General features: G+C 40.0%; 1 protein-coding gene across 4 annotated transcripts in view; it reads right to left on the bottom strand.

Annotated features, from left to right (window-relative positions):
* Positions 1–2511: 2511 nt before the first annotated feature.
* Positions 2512–20035, bottom strand: part of LOC139269995 (nuclear factor 1 B-type-like) — a 368148-nt gene continuing 350624 nt past the window's right edge. For 3 of the 4 annotated variants that reach the window (XM_070888406.1, XM_070888407.1, XM_070888408.1), the window contains one exon: positions 2512–9631. In XM_070888406.1, coding sequence (XP_070744507.1) covers positions 9502–9631 — 130 coding nt within the window. In that variant the 3' untranslated portion in view covers positions 2512–9501. The remainder of the gene's footprint in view (positions 9632–20035) is intronic. The other variant, XM_070888409.1, reaches the window with a different exon arrangement.

The raw sequence follows: 20035 nt of genomic DNA, 5'->3' as shown, positions 1-20035 counted from the left end.
TCTATTAGTTGAATCAGATTAAGCGATTTGACAATCTTCAAAACGAATTGCTTTAAAAGACTACAGGGTAAATTTTGCCTATATCATCTGGGCATTAAGCACTATCTGGGTAGAGAAGGAAAGTCTAATGGTATGGATTGCAGATGCCTAACAGAACACCATGATTTTCTTTCATTTAAATGAATGGCATACCATCTCCACCCCAGCCTTTCTCAAGGACAACTATTTGCAGTGTCCCCCACTGAAAGTCAGCAGTCTTCCACCAGCCATGGTGCAGACACTGGAGTAGCATTGCGTGACATCAGTAGGATAGGCAAAGGCACACACAAGACATCACTAAGGGAATGCATAAGGGTGATGAGTTGATTTTCTGATGTCATATTGGATGGATCTATGTATAAAGTTGGATTGTAAAGTTTGTTTTGTGGTGGTTTTTATTTCAGCATTGTGGCCAAGAGGATGCTGTGATAGTCAGTAACAGAGGGAAGATCAGGCATGGGACTAATGTTGAAAGGGGAAGTGGGGTTGTGTTCACTGGGACCATGGCAGATGATTCCATTCCGGATATCCCGGCCAGAAAGGGGCTGTCTGGGTTGCATCCTTCTGTCTGCTTCCTCCTCTTTGTCTTCCTCTTCCCTCTGCGAGCGGGTGCTGTAAATCTGAAATCACAACATGGAGCTGCCAGTTACCAGCAGCACAAAAGTAAGCATGAAAATGGCACCTGCCATGGGAACTGCCACAAGCTGGCGGAAGAATGGCGTCCGGTTTTTTAGCTAAGGAGTAGCGCTGAGGGGAGCAATTTCTAGCCCATTATTTTCAATGATACGGTTTGCAAATTATAACATTTATAAATCCCAGCCCTGCTGCAAGCTACGGTGTGAGACTCAAGATGGCTTCGTGGACTATATCGTAATTATTCAATTTTTAGTTAAGTCTAAGTACTGTAAATTTAATCCTGTATTTAACATTTTTCATTGTGTTTTTGTTGTTTACATTTAGTCCAGATACACTATTGCTTTGCTTTCTGAAGGGTAGAAAGCAGGTAATTTAATATTACATATAATGGCCCGGATTTTGTGTTGAGAATAACAGTGAAAGGAGGAAAGCAGTGGTGTGAATTCTAGCAGGTCAATGCTCACTGTTATTATGGAGTAAATCGGATAGCAACTTCTGAAATACGCACAAGCACAGTTAAATGCGGAAATCCGGAAGTTATGGTCCGAGTTACCCTGCTCCTCCACAGACTGTGCTATAACAGTACCTCACCAATAGACCCTGCATTGAAATCAATATAAGGGAGCGAAGTTGCTGTACTTACGCACTAGTTACTCTCTACAAGCACTGTGGGAGAACCTTCACCACAAGGATTGCAGCGGTTCAAGAAGGCGGCTCACCACCATCTTCTCAAGGACAATTAAGGATGGGTAATAAATGATGGCCTTGCCAGCGATGCCCACATCCCAGGAACTAATTAAAAAAAACACGCCAGAAAAAGTTACGGCTGGTGCATTCAGATGTAAGTGAATTTTTAGCAGCCTGATCAGTTATAACTACTGCCAAACCTCTCTGACATTGAAAATTTCATCTTGCAAGTGTGAGCTTGTATTTCTTCAGAATTAAATTAGTGTTGGAGATTTTAATTTTTTTAAAAACTTTTTCTGTCTCTTTTACTCTCTCTTAATCCCATCTTTCTACCCAATCTTTATTTTGCTTTCTGTGCATGATTTAAATCTAATTTATAATTCCTGGTTGATACTCTGCGTTTCTCAGTGCGCATTCATCAATCTGATTGGTTGAAGAACCTTGCTGTTTGTTGTGTTGCTCACTCATGCCAAAGATCCCCTGTAGAGGGCGCCGCGTTGGATCAGAAGCCTGATGGCAGCAAGTCTACGCTCAAAAGTCCGTAAGAACTGTGGGCAGCTGTCAGTGTAGTAAATGGCGAGCGCCGTTCCTTCGCCGTTGACCGCAAAATCTGGGCCATTATAAAATAGCTGTTGTGCAGGGGGAGTGAGTGTGTGAGGGAAAGAGAGCAATGGTGGGATTTTTGGCAAGACAATAAAAAGGGTGCCTATACTACAAATGATATTGCAAAGCTATCTCATGACACATCTGAGTAGGACAATTACCTCACACCACTGCATTAGAAATGACAGGCTGTTTGCAATGAAATTTCCAAGGTTGCAAAGTTTACAACTGGGCAGAAAAAATTTGCTTAATTTATGTGAAAAGATAGCCCGTCTAATTTTAACTACCTCTAATTGGCACTAACAGTGGACATCTGAATGATTCTTGGGCCAATCCAATTAAAAGGTTGGCTGAGACAGATAGATTCATTTCAGTCAGAGAATGAGGCAGCAGTGCTGCTTTTAATTTTGCGCCTGACATGGGCTTTAAACGCTGAAACTTCATCGTCCAACAGCACTCGAGCCAGTGCAGGTCAAGTTTGCAACACTATCGAAGCTAAATCATTTTTTCGACTCAGAACTGAACAAAGAGACAGAACACCAATGGTTGTAGCATAGCTCATTTTTATTTTTAAACTGTTTTTTTCTTTATTTGCATAGGAAACATATCCACTTCCAGTAATTGACTGCAGTATGAGCAGCTGCTAGCAGTATAGGCTGGATATAACAGTTACAATCACATAAGTCAAGCTGAATTTACACCAGTTTGAAACTTGTGAAGATTTAGGCCCTGTAATGGGTAGATAGCTTGCACGATCTCAGTGGCTTTGAACCACCCCAGACACCTGCACTCAGACAGGGAGAACAACAGCACTACACTGCCTCCAGGCATTTCAGTTGCCTTCTTCTTTTGTTCCTTTTTGGCAACTACAGTTGTGTGCATGGGACTAAAAAGCCACAAGTTTCAAAATGGAACAACCCTGGTGTGTGGCTAGCAAGCACTTACTGACTACTTGTTACCTACTACTGCACTAAACATAGCATCATGTATCTATGGAAACACACAGTCCTACAAAAGTTGTTCTCAAGAGAAATACCTCAAAAAGTTCTTACAATACAAGGGGGGCTCCCTTCCCTTCCTCTCAGAATTCCCATCTGGAAAGAGCTCTTTGCAGATTGACTGGGAGCCACACTCAAAATGAAAAGAATATCTGTACAATGCGCAGTGTCAAGACTTAAATGGTATTTCGGGCTGTCACACACATCAATGCAATATATATATATGTGTAACCGCCTCTGTGAATATGGAGCAGGTAAACAAGCTCTTGGAAGCTGACAGCTGGGCAGGATTTACCCTTACATTCTGCGAGTTGGATCACTTTTTGCAGAAAACAAGTTGTCTGAATGAATAGATTTACAACTGAACTCAACAGAGACTGCAAGATTAAACAGGCACTGCTTGTTTGACATTTTTGGTAAACGTATGCTGGTTTTTTTTAGTTTTGAATCCTTATTTTGCATTAACATAAGTCAATGTAAGATCCCATGGTCTCCATATATGGAACACACATTACTGTAGTGACCAGGACTATAACAAGGTTCCTTCAGTTGATAATACACATCAGTCCCTGCAGCACAGTTTTGATAATAAAAATGCATCATGCTATTTCTTTAGAAACACAACAGTTCCGCGATGAAAGTGGTTTCAGTGTCAGTGGACCTGACTGCTGCCTCTTGAACACAAAGACCCTGCAACAGCTTTTAATTTGTGGGACATGTCTAGCTGCGCTGCAGTGGATGGCACATGTCCGATAGCAAGATTGGACTTTTCCATCTCATCAGGCAGCACAAGAGAAGTATTTTGTTACTCCTTTGTGTTATCTCCAACTAGTAATACCCATGATTTTAGGAGGCAAAAGGGATGCTGAGATTTGCTGCATAGTGGACTAATTTTGGAAGAGGAAAAATGATAGTGTCAAGGTGTGGTCTATCTAGCATGTGTTATACTTACATATATAGTCTTATTGAATGAAACTTCTCAACCTTGCAAGATCCCAACCGAAAGTACTGTATCTAACAAAACATATTTATATATATGAGGATTTGAAAATTCTCAAAACCATGTACTTTTTAATATATTTTGCTTTCTTTAATAACTAAATTTTGATTCCTGTCATCCCAAGAAGGCGGACCTTAACATGACAGCACTGCCCCTTTTGAGTTATTTAGAATTCCTAGGCTCTAGCAGTAGATCATCACTGTGCAAATTTAATTTAGAAGCTACAGATGTGCATTACAAGTAGATAATAAGACAAAAATCAATACTGCAAATGCTGGAAACAGAAATAGGAAATGCTGAGACACTCAAGAGGTCGTCAGAACTCTGATAAAGGACCGTTTCAGGTATAACCCTTCCCCAGAACTCTGACAAAGGGTTATACCCGCAACGTTAAGTTCTTTCCTATCTCCACAGATGCTGCCTGACCTGCTAAGTGTTTCCAGCAGATTTGATTTTTATTATAAGTAGATAATACTATGGGCGAAAGCAAATGCTGTGACTAATCTACATTCTGCAACATATTATTGGCCAATATTTTAGAGTGGAGTTCATTATTGCTATTATACTAATGTATCTTGTATCATAAGACAGTCATTTCAGTTACGTGGCCTCAAGGACCATCACAATTGTTTACAATTAGCAAGAAAAAAACATATCATATATTGTCTGTATGAAAAAGAATTCAACTGACCCTAACTCACGGCTGGTTTGATTGAAAACGCTTCTTTTATCAGAGTAGTTAGGCATCTTTTGGGGAGGTGACAGTGTCACCACTGACACTGAGACCATTCTTACAAATTTAAACATACAGTAAACTCTTAAAACACAGATATTTCCAGAGACTCATACCTAGAGAAAGTTTTTTTTTTCTTTTTTTTGTATTAAATACATCCTGTAAGAAAAAAACTGCAACAAAAAGGTGAAAATTGACCATTTCCAACATGTCCCCTTTAACTACTTACAATGTGGCAAAAGCGCTGTGGGATGGAAACAGTACAAGAAGTTGCTGCCACGGCATCTGTTCCAGACCCACCAGCCCCCGAGTGGGAACTGCTGCAAATGCCATTGCGCAGGTCAAAACAAAGCAACATCAGCGGTCTGGGCTTTCTTTAATTTTATTGAAACCAATGATGTAGCCTGTCCCGCTGCATATTCCAGTGAAGTCTGTCTAGTTGCCAACTGCATGCTTGGAAAGAATAAAACAAAGAAAGAAATCGCACACAGTTCAAGAACTATTTTCTGTTTGGAAGGTATGGGAGGGGGGGGGGGGGGGGGGAATTAGTAAGAGATAAGTGCAAATATGAAAGAGTTAATTAGCACCCTTTCTTCATCAGTTTTCTTACAGTTTCTTCCGACTGAACTTGCATGTGCTACACATTAAAGAAAAGCGGGTCCAAATTTTACTATAGAAATGGAAGAAGAGCCATGAAGCATACAGCTGGTTACTATCAGCAGCAGACTTTAACAGGAATATGTAAACCATGTCTGGTATCCGTCTTGGGACCTAACTGCCAGCAACATTACATTGTCCTTTCAAAAACAGAATACTGTACACTGTATATGGGATATCATTCTGTAATCTTTGTATGGTGTAAGTGCAATGTGGTGGAGTGCAACAAAAACAAAATCCTTACCAGTGCCACAGCCCAGAGTTCCCCAGGTAGGTTCCCCCAGTCCTGCACGATGCTTCAACACTGCACAAGTTCAATCAGGAATCCTCTCTGGGCTCGTTCATTGGGTGGGTTGCCAGTAATGGATTTGTTGCCAAACCCCTTATGCACTTTCTCTCTAATCATAAATACCAACACTTAAACTCACACAAACTTTTACTGGAGGCCATACACACTAATAAAAAAAAGACAGTATTCCTTCCGACATTATGAAATGTTTCTGAAAACCAACCTTTTCAACACTAAATACAACAAAATAACCTTCATAAAATATAACTTTTCTCCATTTAAAACTGGATTAAAAATTAGGAACCTACACTTTTGAAGCATAGGAATACACAAGCTCACCATATGGACAGTCTTTTTTAATATATAAATTAGGGAACTGGAGAGTTCTAACTCAAGTCCAGCTTCCAGACAGGATTTTTTTCTCTTAAAAATGGCATAATAAACTGGTCTTTCAAAAGCCAGTGTAATCATTTCTTTCCCCCCAATTAACTCATTTAAAAAATGTTAGCATTACAAAAAAGGGTAATTACTTTAAAATGTTCTTAACAAAACTATACAGTGTACAAATTACAGTCTGCAAGGCAGGTGGTTCATTTTCAAGACCCCTCTTTGTTTCCCCTCACATTACACAACCATAACAAATCTACTAACACTTATTCACTGAGCTGCCGTGCCTGAATCATACTCCCACAGCTATTGCTATATTTATTTGTTTTTGCCAGATTTTTTTTCTATATAAGTCTCCTTCGCTGCTATTTTTTTTTCCCAATCTATTGCGCCTTAACTTTTACAGCACGCTGGGAAATGCCCTTCAGTGGCTACACCAATGGCCAAGGCTGCAAAGCACTTTAGCAAAAGGCAGAAACAGTGCACATAGGACGGGGTGGCTTCAGTTTGTCAGAATTAGCATCCTGGTGAGGGAGGAGAGCAGAGACTTGACTTGAGTTGCAAACCCCTCCCATCCCTTTAAGTTAGTTCTCAAGAAACCTTCTTCTCATTAAGTTTGAGGGCAGCAGCTCCCTCTCCTCGCAAAGAGACTTGAGATAGGTTGGTGCACGTACTTTGGCATACCATTTAAGTAGTATTGTTTTAGAGAGAATTAGATTCAGAGACACCATTTAAAAAATGTTTACCTTGAGATTTGTATTCTCATGTTTTCTGGCAGTACTTAGAATTGCGATTCCAATTAAACAATATATAGATTTCTCTACAATTTGTGATGAGTAGAGTTAATAAACAGCACCTTTGTTTAAAATGATATTTTGAACCATATCGAGTTTACATGTCGAGTTGAAATTTTTGCTGTTCTTGATGATTGGGCCTTTGGTTGAATTGGTAAATACTTAACAACCAGCAACTGATGATGCTAATACAATAAAAGCGAATCTCCTGAAGAAGTCAAATTATTAAGTGCTATGAGACAGTGGAGGAGATTCACCATTTTTAAAAAATTGAGCAGAACACTAAAGAAACAAGAGTAAGATCTTTACACCTGTAAATCACTAATGACTAGTTCCTGGCTGATGAGTTACCTCTAGGGGCAAAGAGGACAAACAGCCTTGTTGAGTCACCGTAAAAGGAAGATTTAAGACCCGTGACTCTGCTTCTGGTTTTTAGGGTCAGCAGAGAGATAGAGTTGTGCCAAAGTAAATTTTCACAAGAGAAAATCCCATCTCCTCAATAAATATTGAAGCTCAAGTCAAGCCCGTCTCCAGTGAAAATGACAACATTTTTATATATTTTTTTTCATTCAATGAGTTCATCTTGCACCCCAGGTGGAAAGTCAATAGAAGGACCGAGTTGAAAGCTTGTCATAGTCGACAGAACAGTTACTTTGCAGCCTGTGTCTGGCAAATGGCATTATGGATCACAGCTGTGCTGTAGAGTTTTTCTTCTTAAAAAATAAATCCCCCCTCCCCTAACCATCTTGTAAGGACCTATCATACTGCATAGAAAGCAGCACCAACTTTGGTCAATTAAAATGGAAAAAAAAAAGCTTACATCAGCTAATCTGCATACTAACTTGTGATAATCAATATAGCTAAAAGCTTTACCTATTTAGACAAAACTTGGTATTGCATAATTCTTACAAGTTCAAAACCCCCCAAACAATTGAAAGATGAAAAACATGAAAGATTAATAGAAAAAACTTGCCAAAAATACTGAAAAATATTACTGGCTGATTAAAAATTTTAAGCACCAACTATACACAGCCATGATATGCTTTATAAATGAGATAACAAAGTCAAAGTATTTGAATATTGACAATTAGTGATGTCACACTGTCCTCTGGAGTACAAAATAATTTTTTTCATACAAATGGTAAATTTCATCGGATGAGCTATAATATATGCAGCAAACGTGTGCAGTGATGTCACTGTTTTATTTTAAAGGCAAGGCACGTAATGTGGACTATATAACGTCGTGCAAATCAAGGATAGATCTATTAGAGTTACAGAGAAACAGAAGAGGCAAAATTGACTTGCCATGCACACTGGAGTCCTGCCACTAGCACTATCAGGCGGATAGCAAGGCTAACTGTGAAAGAAAAGCACCATGCATTACTCGGCACCCTGTGGTTAAAAATAGCGTTTACACGGTAGAGTGCGAAAAACTTAGCGGCTGCATCCCTGTTGCCATTGATTTGTAAACTGCGGTGCTGTTCACCAACACCCTCTGTGAGACACCGATTCGCCTCAGTGTCTGTGTCCTTGGAAACTGTTTATGCCATGCTTTTTTTTCCTGACACACCTGATACATATATATTATATATTTTTAAACTCCACAGAGCTAATGGAGTACAAGGAATCAAGTGCAGTATTTTCAATTCCGTTCAATTGCCTTCCTAAGCAAGCATGTCACAGCAGGATGTGTCTATTTTTCATTCTTTTTTTTCCCCTTAATTAATGCACATTCGTAGGGGGACGAAAAAAAACTGTTCAAAATTATTTAAAGGTTATATTACATCCCCTCAATTTAGAGTCCTAGGGCACAAGGACTTACATTAACCCCCTCAATCAGATATGTTAAATTGCACTTGCCTCTTAAGTGTTTTTTTAAAAAGAATTACTGACATTTTAAGGGCAACATAAAGATATCAGTGAACTTCATTCTTGTTTTCAGATGATTGCAAAGCATCTGAAACTTTGAGGGACTACTACTGCTTAAACTACACTATGGTGCTTTTCCAAATGCTGTCTTGTATGAAATTTGTTCTGTTCAGATCTGCATAATAAGCATTAAACGTGAAAGGAAAAAGGGTTCAGTGACAAGAAACAGTTTGTGGAGCCAATCATCAAACCTAAATCCAGTAGAACTGCATCTAAGACATTTTGTTTTGTTTTCTGCAGTAGCATAGTGTGCATAGACTAATTGTGTGCTTCGTGGGCTTTTTGTCCCCTCAGACAACAGCTTTGTAGAAAACATAAAATCACATGTACATTCCTCACCCAGCCTTTATCTTACAAGTCAAACCTCGTCAACTAGGAGGACTGGGCTGTAGTTTTACTACTCTTGGACTGAATGAAAAAAATAGATACCTGAACCCCACTAATTGCCTAAACATGCAAACTCTTAAACATCTAAAAGCTAATAAGTGTATTAAGTTTGTCAGATCTGGAAATTAAACAACTGTCCCCTAGTGGATCCCATTGCTCAATAAAGGCAGGTCGCTTGGACATGATCGGTCACCTCATCATCCAAGCACTAAAATCACCCTCTTAGTATCACTGATGAAATACCATTTATGCAGATTTTAAGCTTGCACGAAATTGGTGATTGTGAGCGCAGCAATCACTTGTCTGTGTTTCTGAAGATTTTTATTTTTTGATCCGGAGATGCCTTTTGATCTTTGTTGTCCTCAGTTTGTTGTTTCCGCTTGGAGGAAGGGTTCACTGATGAAGTTTAAACTGTAATTTTGAACATTTGTTGGCAGGATGGTAGTCCCGTTTGACACTTGGAATGGGACCAAACTAGCCCAAGTACCAGGACTGTAGAGAAAACAAAATACAGAAATAAATAAATACAACTTATTTCAGGACTGTAGATTGAATACAAGTTGAATCAATTGACATACTTCATTTATGTAGAGCCATATTAAAAACTCAATTAATAACCTAGAAATTACCGTTGATGATATGAGCAGCCTAACACATATTTTTCTGTGATATTCCTTTAACTGTTATTTTAATACGGGTGTTGAACTTTTATGTTAAGTAGGTTAATATCTTGGCTAAAATGGTGTACAAAGGAATGTTACATGAACACACAAAGCATTCTCTCACTAATAACGACAATAGTAATTTCTAGGCTATTGTATTCACTTAGACACAACCATCTCAATAAACCTGAATTCTGACGAGAATTCTCCTGAAACTTTAACTCTGTTTCTCTCTCCACAGGTGATGCCTGACCTGTTGAGTATTTCTAGCATTTTCTGATTTTATTTCAATAAACCCAAGTTTTTGACTAATAAATTGAAATGTTTCAAAACACTTTTTAAAATCAATTCTAATACTTGTATCAGCTGCCTGCCTAAGGAAGGGATAACTATTTACTGTGATATTTAGCCACAATAAAGGACAAAAACCTGTGACATTCATTTCGAAGAATTTGTAAAACCAAACAACTGATACCTACTTTGAAAACCTCATACCTTAAATGATAAGAGGTTACAGCACAGAACCTAATATTTAGTCCATCATGTCTATGCCAGCTCTCTGTCAGAGCCATTTAACACTAATCCCACTGTTCTGCTCTCTTCACATAATCCTGTGCCTTCTTCCACTCAAAAATGTCTCCAATTGCCCCTTAAAAGATACAATTGCCTCTAGCTCAATAATTCCCTGCGGCAAAGCAATCCATGCTCTAATTTTCTGTGTAAGAAAATTCTCCTAGTCTCTCTTCACACTCTCTTAGTGAGTTTGATATGGATACCCTCTCAGCACTGATTCCCAATCAGAGGAAATAAACTTTTCCTATTGACTATCAAAACCCTTCATAATTAAAAGCACCTCTATTAATTCTCTTCTTTGGCTTCTCTCTTCCAGTGGAAATACACTCAGTGTCTTAAGTCTCTCCTTGTTATTAGTTTCCCATCCCTAGCATCAGCTGTTGCATGCTTTTTTTTATAGAATGGGATGCACATAACTACATACAGTAATCTAACTCTGGTCTAACCAACTTTTGTACAAATGTATCATTTTTACCATCACCAGCTTTACTCTTTTATTCTATGTTCCTATTTATAAAATCCCAAATACTGCTGGCCTTTGTAATTGTATTTTCAAGGAATTATATATTTGAACTCACATGTCTCTCTGTCCAAGCATGCCCTTCAACATCTTTTCATTGAGTGTATATTCCCATTCTTTGTTTTCCTCTCCGTATATGGGGACACACTTACCCATATTAAATTGCAGCTGCCACTGATCTCTCCATTCTGCTAACCTGTCTATATCTTCCTAAAGTTTTTTTTATAGTCCTCCTCAATGGTTGCCAAACCTGCTACCTTTGTGCAATGAACAAGTTTTGAGATAATGTTCCCTGTACCCAAATCCAAATTATTAATATATACCGGAACAAAATTGGACCCAGCACTGACCTTACTCCAATCCAAGCAACACTCACCCTAACTTTTTGTTTCTTTTCTGCCAATTTTTTATTCATGCTGCTACATTTTGTCTTATACCATACAGCTAAATTATTCTAACAAATCTCTTGTGAAACAGTTTATCAAACACCTTCTGAAAGTTCATATGCAAGTCAGCTACTACATTCCCCTTATCTATTCAATCAGTCACTTTGAAAATGTTTGATAAATTTGTCAAACATAGTCCTCCATTAACAAATCTGTGGTGCCTATCCTTGATTAACCCATTAATTCATTCTCGGGATGCGGGCATCATTGCAAGCATTGATTGCCCATGACTTTTGCAGTGGTTTGATACCACTGAGTGGTTTGCAAGAGGGCCATTAAGAGTTAATCATGTTGGCGTGGGACTGAAGTCACCTATAGATCAGGTCAGGTAGGATGGCAAGTTTTCTTTCCTAAAGGATTTGTGAACCAGTTGTATTTTTATGACAACTCTATAGTTTCATGGTTACTTTTACTGATACCAGTTTTTTATTTCCACATTTTTGAAACCGAAAGAGAATTCTCAAACTCTCTGGATTATGAGTCCAGTAACATAACCACTATACTACCATATCCTGCTAATTTCTTACTAATTTTATATTTGATTCTGGATTCTAAGGGATTGCCCACATTGGCATTAGAATAACTGGTCTCTAGTTGCCAATCTTATCCTTCTCTCCCTTCTTAAACAAAGGTGTTATGTTGGCTAGTCTCCAATTCCATACCATAATTTGCATATTTATCGAAGAATGAAAAATTGTCGCCAGAGCGTCTGCTACTTCTTCTGACATCTTTCAACAACCTAGGGTGCATGCTGTCAGAGCCCAGTATCTTAACCATCCCTAGTTCTGTTCATTTTTTCAGAACCAATTCTTTTCTACAGTTTTTGAAACAATTGTTCCACATGCTGCAGTACACCTTCATCTCACATCTACTATTATCCTTCCCTCTCTAACTATTCTCTTCCTTTTAGTATACTGTTAAGGACTCTCACTCTTTCCTTTCACATTATCAGCTGGCCTTTTTTCATATTCCCTCAGTACTTCGAATTTCTTTTTTCACCTCCCAGTGAATGTGGTGTATTTGAACTTTCAAAAGGCTTTTGACAAGGTCCCACACAAGAGATTGGTGTGCAAAATCAAAGCACATGGTATTGGGGGTAATGTACTGACGTGGATAGAGAACTGGTTGGCAGATAGGAAGCAGAGAGTCAGGATAAATGGGTCCTTTTCAGAATGGCAGGCAGTGACTAGTGGAGTGCTGCAGGGCTCAGTGCTGGGACCCCAGCTCTTTACAATATATATTAATGATTTAGATGATGGAATTGAATGTAATATCTCCAAGTTTGCTGATGATACTAAACTGGGTGGCGGTGTGAGCTGTGAGGAGGACGCTAAGAGGCTGTAGGGTGACTTGGACAGGTTAGGCGAGTGGGCAAATACATGGCAGATGCAGTATAATGTGGATAAATGTGAGGTTATCCACTTTGGGGGCAAAAACATGAAGGCAAAATATTATCTGAATGGCAGGAGATTAGCAAAAGGGGAGGTGCAACGAGACCTGGGGGTCATGGTTCATCAGTCACTGAAAGTGGGCATGCAGGTACAGCAGGCGGTGAAGAAGGCAAATGGTATGTTGGCCTTCATAGCTAGGGGATTTGAATACAGGAGCAGGGAGGTCTTACTGCAGCTGTACAGGGCCTTCGTGAGGCCTCACCTGGAATAGTGTGTTCAGTTTTGGCCTCCTAATCTGAGGAAAGACGTTCTTGCTATTGAGGGAGTGCAGCGAAAGGTTTACCAGACTGATTCGAGGGATGGCTGGACTGTAATATGAGGAGAGTCTGGATCAACTGGGCCTTTATTCACTGGAGTTTAGAAGGATGAGAGGGGATCTCATAGAAACGTAAAAGATTCTGACAGGACTGGACAGGTTAGATGCGGGAAGAATGTTCCCGATGTTGGGGAAGTCCAGAACCAGGGGCATAGTCTTAGGATAAGGGGTAGGCCATTTAGAACTGAGATGAGGAGAAACTTCTTCATTCAGAGAGTTATTAACCTGTGGAATTCCCTGCCGCAGAGAGTTGTTGATGCCAGTTCATTGGATATATTCAAGAGGGAGTTAGATATTGCCCTTACGGTTAAAGGAATCAAGGGGTATGGAGAGAAAGCAGGAAAGGAGTACTGAGGTGAATGATCAGCCATGATCTTATTGAATGACAGTGCAGGCAGGAAGGGCCGAATGGCCTACTCCTGCACCAATTTTCTATGTTTCTCCCCACTGCACTTTCTATATTCACCATGATTATCTTCAGTTTTATTGGGCTGGAGTTTCCCTAACTTGTTTTTCTGGCGTCTTCACCCGAGGTGCGCTGTTTTCGTCCACCTCCAAGCGGCGCTGAAAACAGTGCTAGGACCTCTGCACATGCGCGTTAGAGTCTGCGCGCATGTGCAGTAGCTCCTGGCAGGCCGAATCTATGAGTACGCGCTGCAGGCTGTGTGGGAGGGGCCCGAAGCACGCTGTTCCTAGCCCTGGCCGAATGGGCTCCCTCATCGGCGGACTGCTGCGTTCCCTAAGGTAGGACTTCTATTTTTTATTTGTTATTTACTGATTGATTTTGGAGCTTTAGGTGCAGGGCTCCTTCTATTTTTTTTATTTGTTATTTATTGATTGCTTATTACTTTGATCTTGGTGCTTTAGGGGCAGGGTTCCTTCTATTGTTTTTATTTGTTATTTATTGATTGCTTATTACTTTGATCTTGGTGCTTTAGGTGCAGGGCTCCTTCTATTTTTTTTATTTGTTATTTATTTAATACTTATTACTTTGATCTTGGTGCTTTAGGGGCAAGGTTCCTTCTATTTTATTTGTTAATTAATTGCTTATTACTTTTTGTGCTTTGTTTGGTGCTTGGTGTGCTTTAAATGTAGTTACTTGCACCGATTCCTTAACTCTCGGTAAGGTTTTTCTGTATGGGCAGAAGTGGCAACATACGCTGGCCTAAGTTAGTTTGGGGCAACTATTTGCTGGCCAAACATTTAAAACAGGGGTAAGTGGCTGGGAATGCCCCCTTTTGAAAAAAAAACTAACTAACTCACTTATACTGGCACAAATTAAATGGCCAGAATTGCAACTAAAAAGATAACCCATAAAAAATCAAGTTGCTCCAAAAAAAGAGCAGCTCCTGGGGAAGCTTCAGCCCATAGGCTCTAACATTATATTCCTCCCTTTTGAATTTCAGTTTAATTTTAATCTATTTATGCGCAAAACCTGATTGTTTTATGTACCTCTGTTTCACTTTATAATAATAGATTTATATTGTATTCTATCCAGCTCATAATTGAAGATTTCTAACTGATGATCCTGTTTCATAACTTTTTTGTCCCATTAACTTGGGCCATATCCTTCCTTATCTCACTGAACTTAGATTGGGAAATGTTCTTTACTAGAAGTGTAGTAGAAACTTCATCTACACATGTAAAAAAATAGCACTTTTCACAACCTCAGGATGTCCCAACATTTTTACAGCCAATGAAGTACTTTTGAAGTCTAGTGACTGATGTCATGTTAGAAACACGGCAGCCAATTTTCAGGCAGCAAGGTCCCACAAGCAGCAATTAAATAAATGACCTGATTGTCTCTTTTAGGTGTTGGGAGGGGAATAAATGTTGGCCAGAACATCAAAGAGAAATCCCCCGTTCTTCTTCAAGTAGTGTTGTGGGATGTTTTATGTCTGCCTGAGAGGGTAGAAAGGGCCTCGGTTTAACATTTCATTTGAAAGACGGCACCTCTGAGAGAGCAGCACTCACTCAGCACTGCACTGAGGTGTCAGTCTAGATTATGTGCTCAGGGTCTCTGGAGTGGGACTTGAACCCACAACTTGCTGACTCACAGGTGAGTGCTGCCCACTGAGCCAAGGCTGACACATGGAGGGTTTCCATCGCACTTCTGGTGAAGTTAAGATAGCAGCAGATCTGACAAAATTCCCGGCCTTAGTCTTTTTTCCAGTTCTGCCACCTTATTTTTGACTCCTCTTCAACTGTTTCCACTCTTACATTGAACCTAACCATGTTGTGGTCACTATTTCCCAGTTGTTTTCCTACTTTGACATTAGTTATTGGTCCCACTTCATTCCCCAAAACAAAATGCTTCTTTCCCTGTTGGACTAGAAACAAGCGGGGTGAATTTCCATGGCGATTTCCTGCTCATCCGCCAAAATACTTGATCTAGGAAGAAGTCCTGGGCACATTCTAAAAATGGTCCCCACTGTGACCACTTTATTCCAGTTCATCTTGGGGTAGATAAAGTATGGTCAGCTATTTCTCACTGAACAAAATCTCTAAACTTGACTTTTAGGAATCTTCAAACTGCACTATTTTAGTTTAATTTTCGTTTATGCAGAAAAGGCAATCTTGTTTTTAAGTTACTGAATATGTTGCATAAGTGCAACTGTGAAGGATATGTAGCTGAATTAAACAAAGAACACTCGACTCCACAGATTGTGTGAAATCAGACTTGAAGAATTTAGCTAATTGAAGAATGAATTTATTTTTTCATTTTAAATTCTGATTGAACAATTACCAATAATTTATGAACAGGCATACACACCAACTTATGTTTTTACTGGGCCTCTTTCAGAGAATAAGCTGTAATTACCAACCAGTTAGGGACATTCCTAAAACAAAACTAGTAATTTCTTTTTAATTCCACATTTGCGTTCATTTCAATGAAATGAGCCAGAGCAGAGGTTTATAAAGGAATCAAAGTTGATCCGGAGAAAGGAGTTTCAAAATGATTTACTCGGGATTTTGCTTTCTTCAATGTCCAAAAAGCTTTATTGTGAATACCGAAACATCCATTATTCTAACCTTAAGCCAAACTTGCTGCTTAATGGGTATTTGGCACTCAATTGACTTAAATGAAGTGGTTATTAAAATTTTGCAGACAGGAGGGAACCAACTTTGTAGATCATTGGGGAGCTTTAAGAATATAAGAAATAGGAGCAGGAGTAGGCCATTTGGCCCCTCGTGCCTGCTCCGCCATTTAATAAAATCATGACTTCCCTGCCCGCTCCCCATAACCCTTCACTCCCTTATCGTTCAAAAATCTGTCTATCTCTCCCTTAAATATATTCAATGGCCCAGCCTCCACAGCTTTCTGGTGCAGAGACTTCCGCAGATTCACGAGCCTCAGAGAAGAAATTCCTCCTCAGCTCAGTTCTAAATGGGCAACCCCTTATTCTTAAAGTATGTCCCCTAGTTCTAGATTCCTCCACGAGTGGAAACATCCTCTCTGCATCTACCTGGTTGAGCCCCCTCAGTATTTAATATGTTTCAATGTTAGAAGGGACTAATAGAGGAAGCATGCTCTCCATATAACCAGATGGGGGAACTAAGCTGCTAGGATTTATTTAAGCATATTGGGAAAGTATAGATCAGTAAACGATTGTTGCTCATCATGAAGCAGGGCAAGAAACAAATGCAAATAGAATAGTAAGGTGTTGAAGGGAAAACTGAGGGTACATTTACAATGCAGGTGTAATGTTTGTGTGAAGCGGTTTGCAGTATAAATCTAGAGTTAGAATCTGGACCTCTCTCCTGAATAGGTGATCAGAGGTATATGCTGATCCTGGCATCATGGCAACATTAGCTGAGCCCTAGGCAGATGAGATGGAGCTAAGAAGGTACAGAATATTTCACAAATATAGGCCAGTAAAGCTAGATGAGTGGCATTGTTGGCAAGGGATGATGCAACAGCTTTTGAGAGGGTGAATATAACAATCAAATGGAAGAAGGCAGAAGCAATTGGATAGAAATAGGGAAGAATGAGGGTAATAACAATAGCTGCCAACTGCAATCGACTACAAGCTAAAACTCCACAGGTAGAGTTTTTCAGGGAATCATGATAATTAAGAGTAATTTCAATACTCCAGAGGGAAGAGGATCAGGTAAGGAGGTGAAAAATCCTCTATGAAATTGCCTGTAATCAGTTTCCTTGATTGTTTCTTAATGCAAAGTTTACCAAAGTAGTTGCTAGATTTAATATTCAGCAGTTAACCAGTACAGATTAATAACCTTGGCCTGAACATCCATTGGTGTACCATGCCTGCATTCTGTACTATCCACAAGAAACACTGCCAGAACTCATAAGAACATAAGAATTAGGAACAGGAGTAGGCCATCTAGCCCCTTGAGCCTGCTCCGCCATTCAACAAGATCATGGCTGATCTGCCCGTGGACTCAGCTCCACTTACCCACCCGCTCCCCATAACCCTTAATTCCCTTATTGGTTAAAATACTATCTATCTGTGACTTGAATACATTCAATGAGCTAGCCTCAACTGCTTCCTTGGGCAGAGAATTCCACAGATTCACAACCCTCTGGGAGAAGAAATTCCTTCTGAACTCGGTTTTAAATTGGCTCCCCCGTATTTTGAGGCTGTGCCACCTAGTTCTAGTCTCCCCGACCAGTGGAAACAACCTCTCTGCCTCTATCTTGTCTATCCCTTTCATTATTTTAAATGTTTCTATAAGATCACCCCTCATCCTTCTGAACTCCAACAAGTAAAGACCCAGTCTACTCAATCTATCATCATAAGGTAACCCCCTCATCTCCAGAATCAGCCTAGTGAATCGTCTCTGTACCCCCTCCAAAGCTAGTATATCCTTCCTTAAGTAAGGTGACCAAAACTGCATGCAGTACTCCAGGTGCGGCCTCACCAATACCCTATACAGTTGCAGAAGGACCTCCCTGCTTTTGTACTCCATTCCTCTCGCAATGAAGGCCAACATTCCATTCGCCTTCCTGATTACCTGTTGCACTTGCAAACTAACGTTTTTGGGATTCATGCACAAGGACCCCCAGGTCCCTCTGCACCGCAGCATGTTGTAATTTCTCCCCATTCAAATAATATTCCCTTTTACTGTTTTTTTTCCCAAGGTGGATGACCTCACACTTTCCGACATTGTATTCCATCTGCCAAACCTTAGCCCATTCGCTTAACCTATCTAAATCTCTTTGCAGCCTCTCTGTGTCCTCTACACAACCCGCTTTCCCACTAATCTTTGTGTCATCTGCAAATTTTGTTGCACTACACTCTGTCCCCTCTTCCAGGTCATCTATGTATATTGTAAACAGTTGTGGTCCCAGCACCGATCCTTGTGGCACACCACTAACCACAGATTTCCAACCCGAAAAGAACCCATTTATCCCGACTCTCTGCTTTCTTTAGCCAGCCAATTCTCTATCCATGCTAATACATTTCCACTGACTCCGCGTACCTTTATCTTCTGCAGTAACCTTTTGTGTGGCACCTTAGCGAATGCCTTGTGAAAATCTAAATACACCACATCCATCGGTACACCTCTATCCACCATGCTCGTTATATCCTCAAAGAATTCCAGTAAATTAGTTAAACATGATTTCCCCTTCATGAATCCATGCTGCGTCTGCTTGATTGCACTATTCCTATCTAGATGTCCCGCTATTTCTTCCTTAATGATAGTTTCAAGCATTTTCCCCACTACTGATGTTAAACTAACCGGCCTATAGTTACCTGCCTTTTGTCTGCTCCCTTTTTTAAACAGAGGCGTTACATTAGCTGCTTTCTAATCCGCTGGTACCTCCCCAGAGTCCAGAGAATTTTGGTAGATTATAACGAATGCATCTGCTATAACTTCCGCCATCTCTTTTAATACCCTGGGATGCATTTCATCAGGACCAGGGGACTTGTCTACCTTGAGTCCCATTAGCCTGTCCAGCACTACCCCCCTAGTGATAGTGATTGTCTCAAGGTCCTCCCTTCCCACATTCCCGTGACCAGCAATTTCTGGCATGGTTTCTGTGTCTTCCACTGTGAAGACTGAAGCAAAATAATTGTTTAAGGTCTCAGCCATTTCCACATTTCCCATTATCAAATCCCCCTTCTCATCTTCTAAGGGACCAACATTTACTTTAGTCACTCTTTTCCGTTTTATATATCTGCAAAAGCTTTTACTATCTGTTTTTATGTTTTGCGCAAGTTTACATTCGTAATCTATCTTTCCTTTCTTTATTGCTTTCTTAGTCATTCTTTGCTGTCGTTTATAATTTTCCCAATCTTCTATTTTCTCACTAACCTTGGCCACCTTATAAGCATTGGTTTTTAATTTGATACTCTCCTTTATTTCCTTGGTTATCCACGGCTGGTTATCCCTTCTCTTACCGCCCTTCTTTTTCACTGGAATATATTTTTGTTGAGCACTATGAAAGAGCTCCTTAAAAGTCCTCCACTGTTCCTCAATTGTGCCACCGTTTCGTCGGTGTTTCCAGTCTACTTTAGTCAACTCTGCCCTCATCCCACTGTAGTCCCCTTTGTTTAAGCATAGTACGCTCGTTTGAGACACTACTTCCTCACCCTCAATCTGTATTACAAATTCAACCATACTGTGATCACTCATTCCGAGAGGATCTTTTACGAGGAGATCGTTTATTATTCCTGTCTCAATACACAGGACCAGATCTAAGATAGCTTGCTCCCTTGTAGGTTCTGTAACATACTGTTCTGAGAAACAATCCCGTATGCATTCTATGAATTCCTCCTCCAGGCTACCTCGTGCGATTTGATCAGACCAATCGATATGTAGGTTAAAATCCCCCATGATTACTGCCGTTCCTTTTTCACATGCCTCCATTATTCCCTTGATTATTGCCCGCCCCACCGTGAAGTTATTATTTGGGGGCCTATAAACTATGCCCACCAGTGACTTTGTCCCCTTACTATCT

Source organism: Pristiophorus japonicus, chromosome 1 (assembly GCF_044704955.1).
Source record: "Pristiophorus japonicus isolate sPriJap1 chromosome 1, sPriJap1.hap1, whole genome shotgun sequence".
NCBI classification, from domain to species: Eukaryota; Metazoa; Chordata; class Chondrichthyes; family Pristiophoridae; genus Pristiophorus; species Pristiophorus japonicus.
This window is presented reverse-complemented; position numbering and strand designations above follow the sequence as displayed.